Genomic DNA, 23,818 nt, shown 5'->3' on the forward strand with positions numbered 1-23,818 from the left:
GGGACATTGGGTCAGAGGGACGATGGGTCAGGGGGACATTGGGTCAGAGGGATGATGGGTCAGAGGGACATTGGGTCAGAGGGATGATGGGTCAGAGGGACATTGGGTCAGAGGGATGATGGGTCAGAGGGACGATGGGTCAGGGGGACATTGGGTCAGAGGGATGATGGGTCAGAGGGACATTGGGTCAGAGGGATGATGGGTCAGAGGGACATTGGGTCAGAGGGATGATGGGTCAGAGGGATGATGGGTCAGAGGGACATTGGGTCAGAGGGATGATGGGTCAGAGTGGTCAGTGAGGCTGTGGTGATCCAATCTGACACAGGGACCACCTAAGCCTGAGAGCAGCAACAAACCGCCATCACCTCCAACACTCACAGACACACCCCCAACACTCACCGCCATCACCCTCAACACTCACAGACACACCCCCAACACTCACAGACACACCCCCAACACACTGCCATCACCTTCAACATTCACAGACACACCCCCAACACTCACAGACACACCCCCAACACTCACCGCCATCACCCTCAACACTCACCGCCATCACCCTCAACATTCACAGACACACCCCCAACACTCACCGCCATCACCCTCAACATTCACAGACACACAACCCAACACTCACAGACACACCCTCAACACTCACCGCCATCACCCCAACACTCACCGCCATCACCTCCAACACTCACAGACACATCCTCAACACTCACAGACACACCCCCAACACTCACCGCCATCACCCTCAACACTCACCGCCATCACCTTCAACATTCACAGACACACCCCCAACACTCACCGCCATCACCCTCAACATTCACAGACACACAACCCAACACTCACAGACACACCTCCAACACTCACCGCCATCACCCTCAACACTCACAGACACACCCCGAACACTCACCGCCATCACCTCCAACACTCACCGCCATCACCCCAACACTCACCGCCATCACCTCCAACACTCACAGACACACCCCCAACACTCACCGCCATCACCTCCAACACTCACAGACACACTCCCAACACTCATAGACACACCTCCAACACTCACAGACACACCCCGAACACTCACCGCCATCACCCCAACACTCACAGACACACCCCCAACACTCACAGACACACCCCCAACACTCACCGCCATCACCCCCAACACTCACAGACACACCCCCAACACTCACAGACACACCCTCAACACTCACAGACACACCCCCAACACTCACAGACACACCCCCAACACTCACCGCCATCACCCCCAACACTCACAGACACACCCCCAACACTCACAGACACACCCCCAACACTCACAGACACACCCTCAACACTCACAGACACACCCCCAACACTCACCGCCATCACCCTCAACATTCACAGACACACAACCCAACACTCACAGACACACCCAAACACTCAACGCCATCACCTCCAACACTCACAGACACACCCCCAACACTCACTGCCATCACCTCCAACATCCACAGACACACCTCCAACACTCACCGCCATCACCTCCAACATTCACAGACACACCCCCAACACTCAACGCCATCACCTCCAACACTCACAGACACACCCCCAACACTCACAGACACAGCCCAAACACTCACAGACACATCCCCAACACTCACCGCCATCACCCCCAACACTCACAGACACACCTCCAACACTCACTGCCATCACCTCCAACACTCAGAGACACACCCCCAACACTCACAGACACACCCCCAACACTCACAGACACACCCCCAACACTCACAGACACATCCCCAACACTCACCGCCATCACCCCCAACACTCACAGACACACCTCCAACACTCACAGACACACCCCCAACACTCACAGACACACCTCCAACACTCACCACCATCACCCCTAACACTCACCACCATCACCCCCAACACTCACTGCCATCATCTCCAACACTCACAGATACACCTCCAACACTCACTGCCATCACCTCCAACACTCATAGACACACCTCCAACACTCACAGACACACCCTCAACACTCATAGACACACCAGTCCCAACTGTCTCTCTCTCTCTCTCCTTTATTTATTTCTGGATTTCATTTGTTTCTAATTTCTCCATTTGGCATATGTTATTGTAGGGTCAGGGTTAGGGTTGGTGACCCATTGGTGAGTCTCTCTCCCATGTTTTTACCAGGAACATGGACATCCCATAATTCGGTTGTGTCCCGTGCGTCCACGCAGGAGTGCGCCACTGTCGTGTGTAGTGACCGAGCGACTCCACAGACACAATTGTCACATCATGTGACCTACACTAAGGTTAGTCTTTAGGCCTTTACTAAAACAGCACACACAAACCCAGCCCTTTACCCATACAGTAAAAGCAAACTCAGCTGCTAGCCATTAGCAAGACTAAATCAGGGGCGCTGGACCACGGGTAATGGCGGACCTGACTAACCAGGGCCTGGATGGGGGACCTTCCAAAAGCCTCCAAAATGAATTAATTTGACCCTTGACGACCAGCTGACCTACTCTAGTCACATTGCGGCGGTCACTCGATCCTGTAGATTCTCCCTCTACTAGTCTTCTGTTTATTGTTTACTGTCACAGAATTCCAGGAGCGTAATACGGAGGGTAATTGATGTACAGCCTTATTGTGATCTCTGTTTATGAGGCAATGGGATCTGACTGATGCACTTATTGTAAGTTGCTTTGGCTAAACGCGTCTGCTAAATACCAAATTGTAAACTGTAAATAACTTCCATGATAAGTTTTGCTTATCTGCCTGTTGTTTCCTTTATCTGCTTACCTGCCTGTTTCCTGCCCCCACGCCCCCTACAGCGCCCCCTACAGCGCCCCAGAGGCAAAAGTGGTTTTGCCCCCCCCCCCCCACTCCCCTCAGGACAGTCATTATCGTGCAGTCTTATTCTCTGATAGGCTACAAACAGAAGTGTGCTGACATTCTCCAAATCATCCAACCTGACTGAGGAAGCTTTGTGACCATGGTAACTGGGCCCTGTTTAGTGTCAGAATCTCGGGTGAATCACTAGGGACCATTTATATGTGTCTGTACAGTATCAGTCCCAGCCCACAGTCTAAAGGCTCTGATGAAAACTGCTAAATATAGCTAACTGACATGTCATGAAAAATATGGCATAGTTCCTTCAGGAAAGCAAAATTCTAAAAATGATCAAACAGAGGAAATATGCAAATATTTTCTATGATGACGATGAAAAGAATAAAAACAGTGATGATTCATGGGACACAGTTTCTGTGATAATCATGAAAAGAAAAAAAAAAACAGTGATGATTTCATAGGATATAATTGGCATTTGACCACCACGGGACAATAAATTTGACACTTTGATATCTGCCCATCACAGTTTCTCCAGAGTCATTCCTGCTGAAATGAAAAAATCATGAAACATTTTGACCCATTATTCAGTCCTGTTTGAGGCTTAACACAATGACCAACACTAATGACCGACCAACTGAGATCTCTGCCATTCTACTGACATCCACCATCCTGTACTGACATCCACCATCCTACTGACATCCACCATCCTGCTGACATCCACCATCCTACTGACATCCACCATCCTGTACTGACATCCACCATCCTGTACTGACATCCACCATCCTGTACTGACATCCACCATCCTACTGACATCCACCATCCTACTGACATCCACCATCCTGTACTGACATCCACCATCCTGCTGACATCCACCATTCTACTGACATCCACCATCCTGTACTGACATCCACCATCCTACTGACATCCACCATCCTGTACTGACATCCACCATCCTGCTGACATCCACCATTCTACTGACATCCACCATCCTGTACTGACATCCACCATCCTGCTGACATCCACCATCCTACTGACATCCACCATCCTGTACTGACATCCACCATCCTACTGACATCCACCATCCTGTACTGACATCCACGCTTTGAGTCAGGATTACTGGGGAGGTGTTGGATGGCAGTTCCAAAACGAGCAATCTGACTTTGAAGTGCACTTAATGTTGTCCTGTGTAACCCGGGGTCAACAAAAACAACAGGTAATCAAACACACTCCTGAGACATGAGTCTAAGTCACATCTGGACCATCTGGGAGGTCGCAGTCTATGCCTCTATTTCAACACCACTGAGACTCAAGCTCTATGACTCCACTGTTCAGGTTTTAGAGGGTTAGAGTCCCACATACAGACGGGTGCTTTTTTAAACAATTATTATTATTTAAAATAAAATTGTCAGTCACAGAATTCATACAAGACACCAAATGTCTTTCCAAAAAGCCAGCGCCCCTGTGGATCAGGCTGTGTTGCATTTCTGCACGCGACACTGGGAATCCAGGCTGTGTGGCTGTGGAGGAGGGGCCGTCAGACACATCCATTTCTGCCATCTCAACGGGCGTGTGTGTGTGTGTGTGTGTGTGCGTGAACAGACGACGATCATTGCCATGTCAGGGGCTAAGTGTTCTCATATGCTCAGCATTACTGAGGTAATGGCAGACAGGTGGTGATGGTGACAGAGCGGTGACCTTTGAACCCTGCAGAGAGCTACAGAGGCTCCGCCGTTCTGTAAACACAAAATTCCACTTCCTGGCCAAAACCAAATTCTGGATCACCCCTTTCATACAATCACAGCATTCCTTATGGCTCTAATCTGACAATACATGTATGTAACAGAGACAGAGAACAGCATATTAAAGAATATTAATATTCATCACAGTGATAGAAAAACAAAATTTACCATGGGAACCTTGTTTTCTTCTTTTTTTGACAGGTGTGAGAACTCTATTACAGAGGCATAGTGCAGAGGGACGGCAGGCAGGTGAGTGATGTGAAAATGCCCAGAGTCTCTGACCGCTGGATCTGTCCAGGCCCCTTCCCGACATCTCCAACACTGCACATCAGCTGTGGGAGTGATTTTTTCAGAGGTGTTACAGGGACAGTGAGAGAGACATGGATTATGTCAAACAAACCAGTTTCCTTAACTGATCACTTCACTGCTTCTCCAGGTTTGGGCACCTGAAGACAAACACCAAACTGCTCATATGACCAGAATCACCAAACTGCTCATATGACCAGAATCACCAAACTGCTCATATGACCAGAATCACCAAACTGCTCATATGACCAGAATCCTGATGCAGTGGTTGAATCTGTGGTGTTTGTTCCTTAAGCGTGGCAGAATCCAGAACCATGCCTGCAGTCGGCACGTCTGACTGACGGTGAACCCAAGGACAGCTGGGTTCTGTTCCACACTCACATATCTCTTTTGTTTTCAGTGCTCCTCAGTAAAATGAAATTCAAAGACGGAGTAATTATCCCACCAAATTGAGCAATTTTGTGCAATTATTTTTTGAAATACCGTGTTTCATTGTCCTGTTTTGGTTTATGATGTTGTTTGTGTCATGTAATGGGGTTTGCAGCTGGCTGTATGATCTGTAATGAGGTCCTTTGTTCACTCAGAATGAGTGAGATTTTACTGAGCCATGGTGACCAGGACCATCTGAGGACTTCATGTATTTCACCCAGAAACATACATTATAAATACATAATAATACATAATGGAGAACGGAGCATTAATGCTCAGAGAACCCTGGCCCAACTCGGTCTCCGCCCGACAGCTTCAGTTTGGTTTTGTTGGTTTTGTCTTTGCTTTCATATCCCCTCGTGTCTGAGGTTCTGCAGAGCAGCCGAAGGTGCCGTACAGAGTGTGACTGTTAGGAACAGGGCAGTGCTGTTTCACTCACTATCCAAATCACTTGTTGATTTACGAGCCCTGAGGCCACATGACCCGTAACAAAAAACTCTACCTGGAGGCTGACGCATGCTGGCTGTCTGTCTGTCTGTCTGTCTGTCTGTGAGCGCCGTGAGAGTCTCAGCCGTGAGAGTCTCAGCCGTGAGAGTCTCAGCTGTTTTTTAGTGCAAAGTGAACGGCACAGTGAAGGTGAGAAGACTGCGCTGCCTTAATCAATAGGAACTGGCATATGCAGGTCTATGGAGGCCCTGAGGGAACAGTAAAACTGCAGTAAAACAGAGGAATACAGTGTCCTTTGACCTGCGGTGGCTACTGCAGTTCCTCTGAGTGAAGAGGGTGTAGGGGAACATTATGATATCTGCTAAGAGAAAGAGACAGATTATCTGAAGAACAACACCCTTCATGAACCGCCAACAGAAACAGCCTCAGACCTGTAACAACTGCCGACCATATGTCACAGTTTATCCTGGCGGATCTAGATGTATGTAGTATTTAAAACTGAGATTTATAGAACCCATAAAATGTTTCCTATCAGGACTGCCCGCTGAGTACCACACAACAAAGGTATGAAAAAAAAAAACCAAAAAAAAAAAACCAAAGGTATGAGTCTCCTTTCAGCTGTGAAAACAAAACCTCACATTCTATTGTGTGGGAAGACACCGCTGTGATGGTTTGGCATCTTCTGCTTCTCTCAGGGACGTACAGCCCCCTTCCCTGGCTTCTCACAGCATGAGAGTAACATCCAGTGGGCGGTGAACGGACTGAGGACAATGCTGCTCTTTAAATAAAGACTGTGACCGTCAGGGGACATGTACATACGGTATAATGGCATTCTGACTCAGCTAAATCAAAGTGGTCAGGCCATATTACCACAATCACACATTAGCGCCACAACCCTGCGCACAAACTCCACATCTACACACACATTTTGGGACAAAGTCCACACTGTCATCTCAGGACTAGACACATCCGTAAATTTCCTTGAAGTGTTCCTGAAGCAGGATTGTGTTGTTGTTGTTCCTCATCTTCATTAACTGTTCTCATGACTGCTAATGTATCAGTGAAGCTTATAAAACGCAGCTTCTCCGTTTTTATTATTATTATTACTATTATTATTATTATTACTATTATTATTTACTAACTACTGAACTATGAGATAACCAATCAGAATTTTTTGGTTCATGGCTCTTTGTGCTTAGTGACCTAATGAGTACCTGTCTGTCAGATATGATGTGTGAAATCTATCAGGGATCTCTGTGCTGTCAGTTGACCAAGGAGGTAAAGACTTCCGACCCTTATAAAAGTCATGTGTCATTTAGATTAACCCACTACTGGCCATGCCACAAAAAGGGACTAAAACTCTGTGTATTATCACATGCGCAAAAACTTTCGAATTACTGACCCACTTTTCAAACCAAGGCCACCTTCTCAGACCCCACGTACGCTCGGCACCCAGAGGGCAGGCCACACGAGGGCGTGGACCAAACTGTAACCGGGGAAGAACACGGAGGCTGTTTATTTCTGGTGCATCTCTATTGAATGACTCACATGTTGACTGGAAAATCGGCTCCAGCAGCTGAGCATGTGCCAATTCAAAGGCGTATAACTTTGCCTCACACACCCACTCCACCTACTCCTCTCCTTCATAATCCTCTGGTAATCATCAGATCTGTGGTTTATAATCAACACTGGCCCTGACCTTCAGCTGCAGCTCAGAGAGCGAGGCTGGATAGGAGGTTGGATAGGAGGCACTTGGCCTATGGAGCAAGTGAGAGCGAAGAACCGCTTGATTTCACATTAAAAGATGTCTGTCACAGAACATAAACTGGATTTTTCCTTTATTCTTGTCAATTTAAACACAGTGTGAATGGATACATTAAAACTTGTGACACCTTTATGCTTAGATATCAATTCATAATTGAAATTAATTACACTTGAATGAAGTACATTTGGCTCAAAGCAGTTAGAAACTTGGCCTTTAATGCAAAGTCTTATACGGTGGTTGCACATGGACCATAATAAGTCACTGTGTGTGGTATGGATGGTAAGGCCTTCTGAGTGACCAATACGACACATGCCACATTTCAAACACAGCGGCAACTAGGAAAATGTGGAGAAAGTGATGTGATAACACTAAGTCGAAGACATCCAATTTACAATTTTGTTATTTGGCAGACGCTTTTAGCCAAAGCAACTTACAATCATCCCTGATACAAAGACCTCCCTGATACAAAGACATCCCAGATATCATTTTCTTCGCTATTCGCTTTTATCGAGTTCTGTGCGAGGCTGGCCGAGCTCATGCTTGTCTTTATTACGCTAATCTAGGGCAAGACCTCATTAATGTAGGCTAACAGGAATCTGGAGAACTGGTGCAGCATAGAAGTCTACTCAAGATACAGACGTACCTTTTAGAACAGACTTTACAGTGACATAGGTTCCTCTCTAGTGCATTCTCCTAACGTAACGGTCTTTACATGAGAGTCGCAAAAAGTTTCTCCCTCTGAGGTTACGTTACTGGTAAGTTATCTGCAATTACAAGTGACTATGCAGTGTCTTCCCAACGACCAGATTTTCACAGCGTTGTCGTATGGGCCTAAGTAGCAATGAAAACAGCCATGTTTTCTTATAGTTTCAAACTTGTACTTATGCTATAACTTTTGACTTGATTAGCAAAAAAGCTGGCCTGTCAGCTTTAGCTAACAGATTAGCAATGACCCGACAATAAAGTTGATACTAATTTCTCCAAAGAAGATAATGCCAGTGTGACGGTCTAGCGGTTCTTAAATGCTGTCATAAAATCTGGAAGTGACCGGGGTGACCCATTTTTTGGGGCTCAATTTGTCTCGTCCCGTACAGGACGTCTCTTGTTCAGTATAACAAATATACAGAATACAGAAATATGATTCTAGGTAGACTGTTTGAATTTAGTGCAAGATCTATACAGATCCATGAGACAACAACACTGAGGTGTACCTGTGCTCTCCTCTCGGGTCGTGAGCTTAAGAGGGAAAGTAAAAAAGAAGTAGATCTGGTGTGTCCAGGCCCTTTAATTGCATTGCAGTTTAAGTGAGTTAATTGTTTTAGGTCTGTAGCTATCAACAGTAAGACTATATAGATCTGCACACACAGGACACACTGTGGCAGTTAGTGTGTGTGTAGATTCTGTAATATGTCATGTACTGCATGTGCTGATTTACATCTATGCAAAACCACACTCACACCGCAGGCTTCTGTCCCATATTTGGACGTTAGAAATTGGCAGTCCTTTCATGACCATGGCACGGAAGTGGTACCAACGCTTAAAGCTGAAAAATTAAAATGGGAGCGTTCAGCCACATCTTTTATGCTTGACCTCGCACCAAAACATTATCAGCCATTCTTTGAAACCTTCTCTAAAAAACTGAGATGCATCTGTTACCGACCAACATACATATTACTGTCGACGTCATCTCTCCGAAATCCTCTCTCAGTGAGTGTAGAGTTCATGGGAATGGCCGCAGGGAGAGATTCCGACACGACTTCCCATAGCCCAGAGACAGCTGTAATCTGTTACGACCAGCTCCCCACCCCCCACTGGTCCTTCTGATAGATCTTATACACGACACACATTAGTGAGAGCCCGTCCTCCACCGCGCCCTGATTCGCTTCTTCTCAGTCGTCATTTTAGCGGGCATCGCTCAGGATTCGCGTTCTCTGCGAGTCTGTCGAGGAGACGGCTGACAAAACTGCCGTTCATCTGATCATGTCTGAAATGCTTTCATCCAAATAATGTGGTTTAGAATAAAGAGTAAATCCAAGACAAGGCAATCTACTGTTTTCTGAATATTGTCAACACATGTCTATGTCTAAGTATGTCTTAATAATTACATAACATTTCTTATTTGAAAAACAAAGACAGAAAGAACATGCCCCTCTCAGACACAGCGTTTCAGACGGGAGTGTCTTAAGAGCCCTCACCACGATGTTTGCCAGCTGTAACTGTTGTCGTGTAAATGTTCACGTGTCCATTTAAAGTACACGCTATTCAAAGCCTTTTTCATTCACAGTTAGGATCAGACACTCAAATCGGGGACACAGTAACACTGTGTGTGTGTGTGTGTGTGTGTGTGTGTGTGTGTGTGTGTGGGGGTCTGCGTGTCTGCTAGTTGGTTGAGAACACTATAAATATGTCTTAAACCAGATGGATAGGACAGACTTTAACGAACAGTTCAAGCCAAGTAAAATTACTATGTATAAGGACGTCTTCCATTTGGTTTTAGGAGGTTTTGGATTGGGTACGAAGAAGGAGGGTTGTCTAGGATTGAGTGGTTTCAGCTAAAGATACACCCAGGCTAACCCAGCTCTTAATTACAGTTACAGAGGGACCCTCCAACCCGAAATTAAAGGGCTGAGAAACCAGGCAGCGTTACTGACTGCTCTATTGAGTGACTGCTGGGTGTAATTACCAGAGCAAATGCAGTAATCTGTCTGGTCCTAATCACCGGATACATTTGTATTTGTGAGGTTTCATCAAAATCGGTGGCACAGGACTCACAGCCATGCATCTTGCCTCTTAAATAAATCTGAAATAAATGTCACATGTTTAAATGGTGTTTGTCTCATCAAAGACTTCAGCTGTTAACTTGAGGTCTGTTTCTTTTTTTTTTTTTTAAAGCAATTCTGTATATGCCCCTGTGCTTCTGTGACCAGAGCTTTGACCATGAACATGTCACAGAAAAAAATAAGTCTTATAAGCTCAGATTTGATATTTATACATGCCTGGAATCTCCCCCAGCAATGTCCCGGTGTTTTTAATTTGGTTATTATGGTGAAAATCATTTTAAAATCTGACATAAAGAAGGAATTCAGTCTGTCTTGCGTGGGACAGTCAGATGAATTCACTGCTAATATGTCACTATGTTCAAGCAAAGTGAGACTCTGTACAGAATAAGCCCAGTGTAAGGATAAGCAGACGTTCTGTTAGTAACTCACGGTCTCCAAGAGAACTGGATCAAGACAAATCATATCTCACTAAGAACGTAGTATCAGTTAAAAGGACTGGCGTGGAATAGATTTAGAGTAGCCTTCAGGGGGACTGTTACAGCCCTGTTGGATTGGTTCAGAGAGGGCAGAAGGTGGTTTAGTTTAACAAGCCAATGAAAATAATTTAAATTGTGCTTTTTTGTCAATTTCTGTCAAAATTCAAAGTCAGGCCATTGATTCACATTCAGTAAAACAGCATTGTCCACTCCACAATGGAATGCTAAAAGAGGTTTGTACACAGGAAGTATATTCACATCTGGTCCAATACCTTTCCTTACCTACCTCATCCCCCTCACCTTAGACTGGACTTGTTGTTTTGTGGTGATGTGAGCACCTCCAGATCTTGGTTTGGCATTGCTGCGGCTGATGACGTGTTCTTTTAAAGCGTGTCACTAAAGTCTTCTCTCATATGCAGCTCTGAGAGAGAAAGCTCTGAGCTCATTCTATGGTCTGACCTTCCAGGTAAAGTCTTCTCTAATATGCAGCTCTGAGAGAGAAAGCTCTGAGCTCATTCTATGGTCTGACCTTCCAGGTAAAGTCTTCTCCCATATGCAGCTCTGAGAGAGAAAGCTCTGAGCTCATTCTATGGTCTGACCTTCCAGCTAAAGTCTTCTCTCATATGCAGCTCTGAGAGAGAAAGCTCTGAGCTCATTCTATGGTCGGAGATCTGGTCTCCATGCTTCTAGTATACTGAGATGTAGTCTCCATGCTTTGGAAATTGTGGAGTAAAAGTCAAAGAGTAAAACACAGAGTAAAAAGGGACATGACATTTGTTGTAAGGCCAGGCTTTAAACATGCCAAGGCCCTAACATGCTGTGCAAGTCATTTAAACATTCATTTCTCATTTTACTGATAGTTTATAAAGCCTGTCGACAACAACACTCACTTTTTCTGATGTTGTGTCCTGTGCATCAAATTGAACTCAATCTGTCAGCTTCTGATAAGTGTGGTTTGTGTTACAGGCCTACGTCTAATGCTTAATGGCAGTGGAGGAGCAGAGGCCAGGCCTTTGAAAGCCCGGTTTTAATGAGCATGACGGTGTGGAACATCTTGCATTGGGTTTCACTGATTCCAGCCACATCACTCATTTTCTAAAGAGTTAAAGCTCTTTCCCAAACCACATGCTTTCTGTGTGTAGCAAATATTAATGATCTAATTGTCTGTGTAGTAAATACAGTTTGACTCAGTGTATCTTAATGGTCTGAGAAACCAAACAGAAGTGATTTTGGGTGCTGTGATGATTAACATTAGCCTGGGTTTTAGTGAGGGTACTGACATTTCATGTATGTCAGACAAGTCTTATAACATAACTATATAACTGCTTATATATAACTACTATCCTGATATAACTACTTTCCTGATGGAAAGTTACAGAACCAAACAACTACACTACACCATATGCTGTAGACAACAATGCCATAGTTTTTCATAAGGGAAAATAAATTGCAGCAGTCCAAAACATAGCTTTTTGTCCTTTCAACTTTGCAATTTTACACATTTTGGATATTATGCCAAAAATAAAATTCCAAAAGCTGTAACTTGAGAGCATTTTAGTCACAGAGGAAAACTGTTATTATAACAGGATGCCCTGCAGATACCAGCTCCACAAAGTTAAAGAAGTATGTTAATGTTTGCAATGTCGCCATCTAGTGGCAAACTGGTAAAAGTCTTTCATCATTTTCATGGACGTTTCCCCTATCGATATGTCCTTAGATCTCACTGTATATGTAGTTCTTTTATCTTTTGTAAATGAAATGTTAGGCCCATCTCCTCCTAGCCTTGCTCTGCTGTTTTCCCTGTAGCTTGTGATGCGTTTACAGCGGTTGCCAAATTTAATCAATACTATGTAACACTATATAGCTTCATAAAGTCCACAGATTCTCAAAGTGTTACTGAACGCTCTTTTTCATCTCTTTCTTCCAAACACTAACACTGCGGTTCCTAAGCACCCGGACACTTTGGCACTCCCTCCTGTGGGCGGTACGTCATGGCTTCCAAATTTGTCTCTGTCGGGTGCAGCGCGTTTAGCTACTCTTCGTCATGTGACACAGTTTAGTATGTGAGAAATGTCCTTTAACAGCTAGGCTGAACTAAAGATGCATGTCCGGATATTAGGTGAGATATTGGGTGAGAATTATGAAATCCACAGAGATCCACTCCTCTACCCCAACATTGGGGTCTCCATTCTGAGGTCTATAAGGACCCAGTCCCAAGCCTCTGCTCCCAGAATGAGGCCAATATACTCCTGTCCCTCCTGCCCAGACCTCCTGCAGGCCCCTGCTCTGAGCCAGCGGCCCACCTGTGACGCTGACTCAACCTGACTGTGAACCAAGATCAACCTGTCCTTTAATAGACACATCCTAATCTGATTTTCAACTAAAGCAAAGCTAATCGCTCTCAGCCACTATACAGTTTGTCTTAAAGACAAACATAATGATATGAACACTGCTTCATTATCAAATGAATCTATAACTGATACCACCTAGAGCCTCTCTATATTAACCTTTTCAAACTTTAAACAAATCATAAACTGTGAATAATTTTACAGACCAATGAATCTGGTTACCCCTGGACTCATTCTACACTGTAAATGTCTATTCTATGTGCTGGCCAGAGGAGGATGGGCTCCCCCTGTTGAGTCTCAGTTCCTCCCAAGGTTCTTCCTCCTACTCATTTCATTTCAGGGAGTTTGTGTTGCCTTGGGCTTCTCACTGGGGGTTTAGGCAGTGATCTCTGTAAAGCTGCTTTGGGACCATTTTTGATTGTGAAAACACTAAACAAATAAACTTGGTTTTAAAATGTTAACTAAGATGGATAAGAAACCAGAGGACATATGAGCAGTGCAGTAGAAAGTGACCGGGAAATACTGAGTATCTCTGGCCCCAGTCAACGTTAATGGACAGAACTTTCTGGAACAAACCCCAAAACCTACCACACAGTCACATTTCACAATTCTTTGTGAAAAATCAGCACATAATACAATGGAAAGCACTGGGAACAAAAGAGGTAATTAAAAAATTTATTGTGTCCACACACAATAGAAAGAACATTTAAATATAGCCCAAAATATAAAATATCTGATACACATCTAAGCAACATTATGAAGCAGTAGAATAATCCACAGAGTATGAAAATGAAACAGGAGAAAGCTGTGATGAGACCTGGGCCCTGTAATCTTCTCAGATGGTCAGACCACACACGACCTGCCCTGGAGCTGATGGCTTTTCCTCTCGCCTCTCTGTGAACATCAGTAACTCACATGCTTCAGTCCATCACTGACTCATATGCTTCTTCTGACAGAGATTCAGACCTTGGTTGAAGAGGCTGATAAACCCTCACAAGTCTGGGGTCGGCACCACACGCCGTCAGAGAGAACCATCCACGGGACCCTGGTTTTACTGGTTTTACTGGTAGGACGAGAGGGAGGGGCATGTTTTATGTGCTTCACTTTCTTTTTTAAGTCTCATCAGAAAAATATGATTTTGGTGTTTGTGAGAGACAGTCGTGGGCCGTCTGAGTGAGACTCCTCCTGAGAGCGGCAGGATGAGAGAGTGTCCTCAGCTCTCGGAGTCCCTCGTCATTATAGAGATGAACTCCTCTTGATTAACTGAAAAAGATTTACATACAACAAAAGTCAATTCAGAGACAGGAGCAGCCACATATTATGAGTTATTCTATTGGTTTATTAGTGTGGGACGTGATGAGTTGGTGTTCAGTGTGAGAGTAACAGTGTAATGTATTATTCTATTGGTTTATTAGTGTGGGACGTGATGAGTTAGTGTTCAGTGTGAGAGTTACAGTGTAATGTATTATTCTACTGGTTTATTAGTGTGGGACGTGATGAGTTAGTGTTCAGTGTGAGAGTTAATAATATGGTCATATGGTGGATAATACTGAAACTAGTCATGGTATAATATTGTCATATTGTGGATAAGATTAAAACCAGCCACGGTGTAGTTTTGTCATTTTGCCCACACCAAGGTATTTGTATATGTAAAGAAAACCGTACATACATTTCCTATATAGTAATATATAATCCACAGGAGGAGTAAGACAGGTGGTAAGCCTGCTGGGATGGCTGGCCAGAAGAACATCTCATAAAAGACTTGAGACATGAAGGTCAGCACATGTGTTTGTTTTACGATCAATCCAGGGGTCAAACATCCCTCACTCTTACACACCCCTTCCACAAATATTGTACCACATCCTCTGAAACTTTAGGAAACGGGTGGACTTACTCTCTCCGTCGCCATCGGTGTCAAACTCGTCTATCATGGCTCTGAGCTCCTCGTCTGTCAGGTCCTCGCCCAGGTCTCTGGCCACTCTCCGCAGGTTCCGCAGACTGATCTTCCCCGACTCGTCGTCGTCAAACAGCCGAAAGGCCTTCAGGATCTCTTCCTTAGGATCTCGCTCCAGGATCCTCTCAGTCACTGTCACAACATTCACTTTAACTGCTCTCATCAGAGGGACACACATTTGACTGCAGTGTACCCACAGGCTGTGAATGTCCCGACTGGTTACTCTATGTTATTTCTATCCTCACGTGCACATTAAAATGTACTAACTCTTCAGTTTAAACTGAACAACAATCAAGTCAAGACAAGACAAGACAACGCAGGATGTGTTTGTAGGAATAAGAACTTACCAACTTCTTTAAAGTCTTCGAATGTTATTTTCCCCTTCCCCTCTCGATCACAGTCTTTTAGGATCTTCAGAACATCAGCTTTCTTCACCTCAAAGCCCAACGCTCTCATCGCTACCTGTCACGCCATTGTTTTTAAAGAGATTTATAAGGCACGTTACTTTGCTTTACCAAGCAAAATAATTTTACTTATTTACTTATTATAAGTTACCTTCAGTTCATGATAATCTATTTCTTTATCTTTGTCTGTGTCGAAAAGGTCAAATGCTTCCTTGATTTCCTCGTTCTGTTCATCCGTTAATTCTCTCCTTTTCCTCCTTCTGCTTTTATCAGCCGCGGTGAATTCGGTTCTAAAAGTTCGTAACAAACCAGCAGAAATGGTGTTAACTGAACTGTCAGTCTCATTTTCATGAAATAACAATGAATGTATCCAGCAGTAGCGATGCCTGCCGCAAGCATGCCACGGACATCCAACACGACAGAGTTACCCGCCTTGACGCGCTGCTAAAGAGCCCATAGCAACCACCAGAGGAAGGTTTGCTAACGGCTCAGAAACTGCGTAACTAATGCGACAGTCTTTATCAAGGAAGCACCGGTAGCTGCATGGAACTTGCAAATTTGGTAAACTAGCTACCATGGAAAGTTATAAACCTCAGTTGTTTAACCAACATCTAGCACGCAGGTCAACTAACTAGCTATCTTCTGGTTATTACAACTAGCTATATCCTATCCTTTCTATAGGATAGAACTATATCACAGATTTCCTTTATGCGAGCCAGCTAACTAGCAACGTCAGTTATGAAAACCTAGAAAGTGTAAAACAGGGTAACTTTACCACTGGGTAACAGACGTTAGCTTGTTGGCTAGCTAATGCATGTCAGGTTATAAACAGAAGGTAGCAGACGACAGATTCGTTATACGAGATGGGTATGGTACTCGTATCTAAGATAACTAGCTGGTTTCAAACAACCTCAAATGAATGACCTTACAAAAAAGTTAGAATACCTTAGCTGTAGGCTCATTTTACCAGTTTGCTAGTGCATCTACACAGCAATATGATCTGTCCCTGATGTGTTTGTTTTGAGAGGCCGGTCGAACTTGGCATCACAGAGATGTCCCGCCCAGTGTTCTGTACCATTGTCTTATTGGCTGCAGTAATTGGCGCTGTGAACTGTGGTTTGTGGTTGGTCACAGGGGACGCAAACGTTTTTCTTCGCCTCCTGAGGGTTTGATTACGGACGCGTCTGAGAGATCTTGCTCAAATACATGTATGGGTAAATTAGTCACTCAGGTTTCAAGCGTCACTGATTCAAAGATGACAATATGTACAGATGCATTCTCGGATATTCCACGTGAAACTGAGCGATTAATTTGTGCATTCATTAAAAAATGTAATTTTACACATGTTAGAATGCACTGTCCTACAGAGATGTCCTCAGTGTGATACATTAAAGCTGTGAGGGAGACCCATGCCGCCGAAAAGAGTGAACATCCGGATTTTATCCCAAGACATTGGCGAAAATGATCTAGTTAGCAACATGACCGAGTCCACGTAGAAGCTCATGTATCAGGAGACCGGGTGATTTCTGTCATGAGTCCCTACAGTCTATGTATGAAGGCACGCGGGAGGTTTAAGCGAGGGAACTATAAACAAATCCAAAGCATCCTGCTGCAGACCGACAACAGATTTTGTCTAACTGTTGTGAGTTGTGGCTGTTTAACTTGTAATTCGTGAGTGCGGGCTATTCGACCAGAGTTTGCGATACAATTTAAGAGCACATAACAACCAATAACTGACAGTTTGCGACCAGCAGAGGGAGCACTCAAACTGCAGATCTTTTGTAAACTGCAGTTGACTCCCCTCCACTCACTAGACGAGTAAACGAGGAGTGCCTCATGCAGTTGGTCTAACACGAGACGTGTGATCTGGAAACAACACAGATCCCCCCCCCCAGGTATTTTTGTAGTCACTGAAAATAACAGAATATTACACATAACAGTATTTAAATAAAATGAACGATTTGAACACACAATATGAGGCTCTGTGGCACAGTTGTTTGGTATTTCTCAGACGCTTTTAAACCAGAACAACTTACAATTAGTGCATTAATCAGGTTTAGCTAAGTTCCTCATAAGCAAAAGATCGCGTTAGGAATGCAAATTAATTATTTTCAGTACCACGCTCCCCAATATCCTGCAATGATAAAACAGAAATCTGCTAACAAAACCTGCAGCATAGAGACAAGGTTAGTACAGATTTTTTTTTTTCTTTTTTACATTTTATACCATAAAATACAAAAACATAGCATAAAAGAAAGGTTAGACATTAGGGAACGGGTGGATTCTGAAAAGCTGGGTTTTCAGGCTCCTGCGGAAGATGGCGAGTGATTCTGCAGTACTGATTGGGTGAGGAAGGTCATTCCCAAAGTTAGGGGACCGCCAGCTGCCTAGAGGAGGTTGAGCGGAGAGATCTGGTTTGGAGTGTAAGGAGTGATCAGAGACTGAGGGTAGGATGGGGCAGAGCCTCTTGTGGCCTGGTGATGCAGCACCAGTGTTTTAAACTGGATGTGAGCTGCTATCGGAAGCCAGTGAAGTGCAGTGAGAAGCAGAGTGACATGAAAGTGTTTTGGGAGGTTGAATACCAGGCGTGCAGCAGTATTCTGAACCAGCTTAAGCGACCTGATAGTGCGGGCTGGTAAGCCAGCCAGTAAGGCGTTGCAGTAGTCACGGCGGGAGATGACAAGTGCTTGTTCTTCGAAATTTAGTGGAGTGGTCTGTCTCATGGTTTTTTGTGTGAGTTTTTGGCTTGTTCTATGATCAGATGGGAGCAGCTACTCACAACCACAGCCAGGCTCTACATAACTAAACCCATACAAATATACATAACTAAACCCATACAGATCCACATAACTAAACGCATACAAATATACATAACTAAACCCATACAGATCCACATCACTAAACCCATACAAATCTACATCACTAAACCCATACAAATCTACATAACTAAACCCATACAAGACTACATAACTAAACCCATACAGATCCACATAACTAAACGCATACAAATATACATAACTAAACCCATACAGATCCACATCACTAAACCCATACAAGTCTGCATAACTAAGCCCATACAAGTCTGCATAACTAAGCCCATACAAATCCACATCACCAAACCCATACAAATCTACATAACTAAACCCATACAAATCTACATAACTAAACCCATACAGATCCACATCACTAAATCCATACAAATCTACATCACTAAACCCATACAAATCTACATAACTAAACCCATACAAGACTACATAACTAAACCCATACAAACAAGGGTGGATTTAGGCATGGACGACTTGGGCGGCCGCCCAGGTGCAAATTATACAATGAAAGTTGGGGGGGTCAACTTTTTCTCCAGGACTATATAGTATAGGATATATAAATGTTTCGGCCCCCCAGAACTGTTTTTTACCTATTTTGGGGCGGTCCAAGTCTTAATTAGGGGGGCCAGACGCCCCCAATCCTCCTCGTAATTCGAACCATGGGCATGGCACGCCCACACAAAAAAATGAGAAATTATGACATGTGCGCGATCAGTTTTCTATCGTTCATTTGCACATCACATCAATGATATCATGTCACCGTGTGGGTCAGTTAACCTTGTTGGAGTGGGCGCCCTGATTCTAGTTTGTGAGCGAGGTCGGCTACTGCCTGGGAAGGTCTCCCACTCAGAAGTACCAGATGGGGAGGGTGTCGGGGTTTGATTGACCTCAGGTCTCCTCCCATGGAAGCCGCGAGGTAGGAGGAGCGCACCTCTAACTTTGAACAGTACTAATGCAATTCGTAAACACACTACGAAATGCTCCCAAATAAACCACAATTCATTCATAACACTGTCAATATATAGTTTCACAGACATATTGTTGCATTTTTTCTGGTTTGTGTGAATCCTTAACATAAGACCAGTCTGCACCTGGGGCGGCGGAAACGGGCTCTCAGAATATGTATGTTAATCAACACCGTCCACATTATGCCGAAAGATGGAGAGAGACATTAACCATGGCAGTGGTAACCCAGCTCACTTCTACAGTCTCGTTGATTTGTGCAGGTAGACATATGTTTCCATGTTGGGGGGTCACCTGCCTTTCTTTGGCTGATCCATATAAACTCTGGATGAGAATAAGCAGAAGCAGGTTTTTTTGCTCATAAGTGAGGGAGCTCATAGCCAGTCCAGTCCACATTGTTTAAGGATTAATATCTGACTCCTGGTTATGATGTCACTTTGCACCACCAGCCAAGGAGGTGTTCACCCAGGGTGGCATACAGCCTAGAACCCCCACTGCATACAAACACACATTTGTACCTGTCAACTGACTGACCCTTCCAGCTGACTGACCCTTCTTCCAACTGGTTCTAGCTGTAGAGGTCCCTCCATCTGTGTCCAAGGGCTTTTCCTGCGCTTTGTGTCAGTACTGTTGACTAAAGACACATTGAACACTAAGCAGTAATTGAAGCCATTAATATATAAACAATAAGTTACTCTCCGGGTCTGTTCCAGTTTTGATGAATGTAAAGTGTGACTGCTGGTTTGTCTGACGCTGATGAAGAGTTGCTCAGAGATCCAGAGTGTTAATCCAACAATAAAGTGACTGTCCTCTGGGTTTATGGCACAGAGTTTACGACGAACTTGACAGTAAAGTTTACCATAGAAGAGTAGAGTAGAGTAAGAGTAGAGTCTACCATAGACTTAACAGTAGAGTTTATTATAGAATCAACAGTAGAGTTTACCGTAGAATCAACAATAGAATTTATCATAGAATTAACAATAGTTTACCATAGAATTAACAATAGAGTTTATCATAGACTTAACAGTAGAGTTTACTACAGAATCAACAGTAGAGTTTACTGTAGTCTACACAACTCTGTTAGCTCTGTGTATGTGTGTGTGTGTGTGTCTGTGTGTGTGTGTGTGTCCCTCTCTCTCTCTGCATGCTAATCTATCTGACCAGATCCCCATTATTTTCCTGCTATCCTAAAGATGCTTCCTACTGAGCGGTGTTGGTCACATGATTCCTATTCATTTCCTAACCTGTCTTAGATGAAGACATCATTCTGTAACAATGTGTCTGAACATTTCTCCTTTTCCTCGATAGGGTTATACTTATGCCAAGTTATGACATTTTTATAAAACTGCTTTATTACATTAACAGAACACTATGAATAAGTAAGTGGACTATGCTACATGGGTTACGCGCTGCAGGTCTCGATTCAGTGGTGCTATATGTTTCTGTGCCTTTGTGCAGCGTGAGTGCTATATGTTTCTGTGCCTTTATGCAGCGTGAGTGCAGGCTGAGTGAGTGGAGGCTGAGGGAGGAGCTCCCAGTTGGACTGGCTCATTCTGAACAAAAGCAGCAGAGGTACAGCTCAGGCTGGAACTATCTGGTTCAGACCGGTAACACTTCGTCATTACAACACAGGGCTTTGACGGGACTTTTTTTTTTTCTGTCATCGTCTGCGTTATCGATGTAAGGGAAAATGACTTCAGTATTCTCGAGGCACTGGGTCTCTCAGCATGAATAATGTTGAAATCCCCGTTGTCAGTTTGTCAGTTTGTGGTTACCATAGTGATTGGGCAGTAAAGAATGCGTGACAGTTTTCTGTTACTAGACTGATGTGTAGATAGAGAATGAAAAGGGAAGAATTTAACTGCTGAAAAAAGTGACGTATTTTTTTTTTTCTTTTTTTCTTGGTTTTCTTTTTTTAACAGAAGTTTGATGGGATGTCCAGAATTGTTTAAAAAAAAATCTTTTTTGCTGAAAGTATTTTAATGTAATTTGGACTTGACTCTTACTCCTATCTGTTTCTTGTATTGTCTGTTTACGAACACTGTCATTAAACCATTTCTGTTACTATGGTTATATTTGTGTTCGGTTTATATTTTTCTACACATCTCCTGCATTAGCAGGCTGGCTGAGAAGGCACTCTGACAGAGTTGTGTGTATTTGTAGATGTCTGTATTCAGTGATGATAAAAAGAACTTTGTCATGTGTAGTTGTAGATGTCTGTATTCAGTAACGATAAAAAGAACTTTGTTGTGTGTAGTTGTAGATGTCTGTATTCAGTAACGATAAAAAGAACTTTGTTGTGTGTAGTTGTAGATGTCTGTATTCAGTAACGATAAAAAGAACTTTGTTGTGTGTAGTTGTAGATGTCTGTATTCAGTAACGATAAAAAGAACTTTGTTGTATGTAGTTGTAGATGTCTGTATTCAGTAACGATAAAAAGAACTTTGTTGTGTGTAGTTGTAGATGTCTGTATTCAGTAACGATAAAAAGAACTTTGTTGTGTGTAGTTGTAGATGTCTGTATTCAGTAATGATAAAAAGAACTTTGTTGTGTGTAGTTGTAGATGTCTGTATTCAGTGATGATAAAAAGAACTTTGTTGTATGTAGTTGTAGATGTCTGTATTCAGTAACGATAAAAAGAACTTTGTTGTGTGTAGTTGTAGATGTCTGTATTCAGTAATGATGAAAAGAACTTTGTTGTGTGTAGTTGTAGATGTCTGTATTCAGTAATGATAAAAAGAACTTTGTCGTGTGTAGTTGTAGATGTCTGTATTCAGTAACGATAAAAAGAACTTTGTTGTGTGTAGTTGTAGATGTCTGTATTCAGTAATGATGAAAAGAACTTTGTTGTGTGTAGTTGTAGATGTCTGTATTCAGTAATGATAAAAAGAACTTTGTTGTGTGTAGTTGTAGATGTCTGTATTCAGTAATGATGAAAAGAACTTGTGTAATGTTAGGGTTAGGGTTAGGGTTAGAGTTAGGGTTAGGGTTAGGGTTAATGAGATGAGAGGAGATGAGTGCTGGTCTGACAGAGAGAAACAGAGAGAGGAGTGAAAGAAATACCCTGACTGTGTATCTTCTGTGACTACATTCACAGCCAGTACAACAAATCAACATAACTAAACCCATACAGATCCGCATAACTAAACCCACACAGCCAGTAAAACAGTTGTGTTGATAAACATGGTATTTACTTCCTTGTGTGTGAGTTTTCATTTGGGGAGTGGCCATACTGCTGATATGAGCTCTGTGATAGAGCTGAACACTGAACATGAGTTTCTCACCGAACCACAGCTTTGCCCATATTAAACCACTGGGTGAGAGGAGATGTTGTTTTTGTTGAAAAGGCTTTGTGACCAGTTACAGTCCCATGCAGTGTTTATGAGCTGTGGGCGGATGGGTGCTTTGGCATCAGACGCAGTAGTGTTTACAGCCCAGAGTGACAACTGAGATAAATAATGTGGCCTTCGGCTCTGTGTGTGAGGAGGAAACACACAGACTTACCTTGGCTCCTTTGACCCCTCCTCACATCCTGTTCTCGTAGATAAGTGTGTTGTCCACACCCCTCTGTCACAGCCCTGTAGAGGCCTGTCAGAGACAGTCCTCAGGCCTCCTTCTGTCCAGAGAAACATGAGTGTTTTGTTCTCAGTTTGGATCCTCTGGAGTGTTTTATGGCTAGGGAAGCAGTTTCTTTGGTGAGTGCTGCAGTAATGTGAGTGTCTTCAGACCTCAGGGTCAGGGGCACGTGTTTTCATCAAGACTTCAGTGAACTGGAGAAAAGACAATTGTCATGCAAGTACAGCAAGAAACACTAAAGCTAGCAAAGTGAGTCCCTTGGTTTCTGCCAAAATGGCTCCAGGCAGAGAACAACAGCACATCTATCACCATGTGTTTGCAGGTCAGGTACAGGAGCAGGGAATTGTCTAATGAATAGGGAATAAAGAAACAAATCTTTTATTTTATTTTATTATATTTTATTTTATTTTATTAATCTTTTTGACATCAAACACCACTAAGAAAGTGAAAGTGTGTAGGAGTTGTTTGTGTTGGGCTGATACACAGTCCTGATAAGAAACCAGCTTTGACCTGTTCCTCTGAGGGACCTGGAGAGAGCCGACAGAGAGGCAGAGTGGTGTGCGTGAGCAGGTACAGGTGCATGTTCAGAAGGTACATTTTGTCTGGTGGAGTTTTGATTACAGGACGAGATCTTACCCTGATTAAACCTGTTGACACTGCTGGCAAAGCACAGAGCCCTGGCTGAATGACTTTTTTCTCTCTCTGCCTTGGATGTCCTGAAGAATAAACAGAGCAAAAAGACATCAGGAGATTTTGTGTCAGTAATTGTTTTGTCTCCCACTGCTTGGATGATTGTAAATAAAATAAATAACATGTCAGAAAAGGTTGAAAAGCCCTGTACAGTATAAATCCACAGAGCTTTTTGAGAGAGTGAGTGAGTGAGTGAGTGAGTGAGTGAGAGTGAATGAGTGAGTGAGTGAGTGAGTGAGTGAGTGAGTGAGAGAATGAGTGAGTGAGTGAGTGAGTGAGTG

General features: G+C 43.5%; 1 protein-coding gene across 1 annotated transcript; it reads right to left on the bottom strand.

Moving 5' to 3' along the window:
• Nucleotides 1-13,855: 13,855 nt before the first annotated feature.
• cetn3 (centrin 3) lies at nt 13,856-16,471 on the bottom strand. Its single transcript, XM_030768990.1, has 5 exons — nt 16,429-16,471; nt 15,635-15,773; nt 15,427-15,541; nt 15,020-15,211; nt 13,856-14,388 (listed from the first exon to the last, which is right to left on the bottom strand). The coding sequence occupies exons 1-5, from the start codon at nt 16,443-16,445 to the stop codon at nt 14,339-14,341; spliced, it is 513 nt and encodes a 170-aa protein (XP_030624850.1). The 5' UTR covers nt 16,446-16,471; the 3' UTR covers nt 13,856-14,338.
• Nucleotides 16,472-23,818: the final 7,347 nt, after the last annotated feature.

Source organism: Chanos chanos, chromosome 3 (assembly GCF_902362185.1).
Source record: "Chanos chanos chromosome 3, fChaCha1.1, whole genome shotgun sequence".
NCBI lineage: Eukaryota > Metazoa > Chordata > Actinopteri > Gonorynchiformes > Chanidae > Chanos > Chanos chanos.

Excerpts from the sequence above, each read along its gene's own strand:
- cetn3 (XM_030768990.1), bottom strand. Across the intron at positions 15,212-15,426 it reads CGAAGACTTTAAAGAAGTTG|TGACTGAGAGGATCCTGGAG; the intron begins GTAAGTTCTTAT and ends ATGTTGTGACAG. Across the intron at positions 14,389-15,019 it reads CACCGATGGCGACGGAGAGA|TTAATCAAGAGGAGTTCATC; the intron begins GTAAGTCCACCC and ends AATCTTTTTCAG.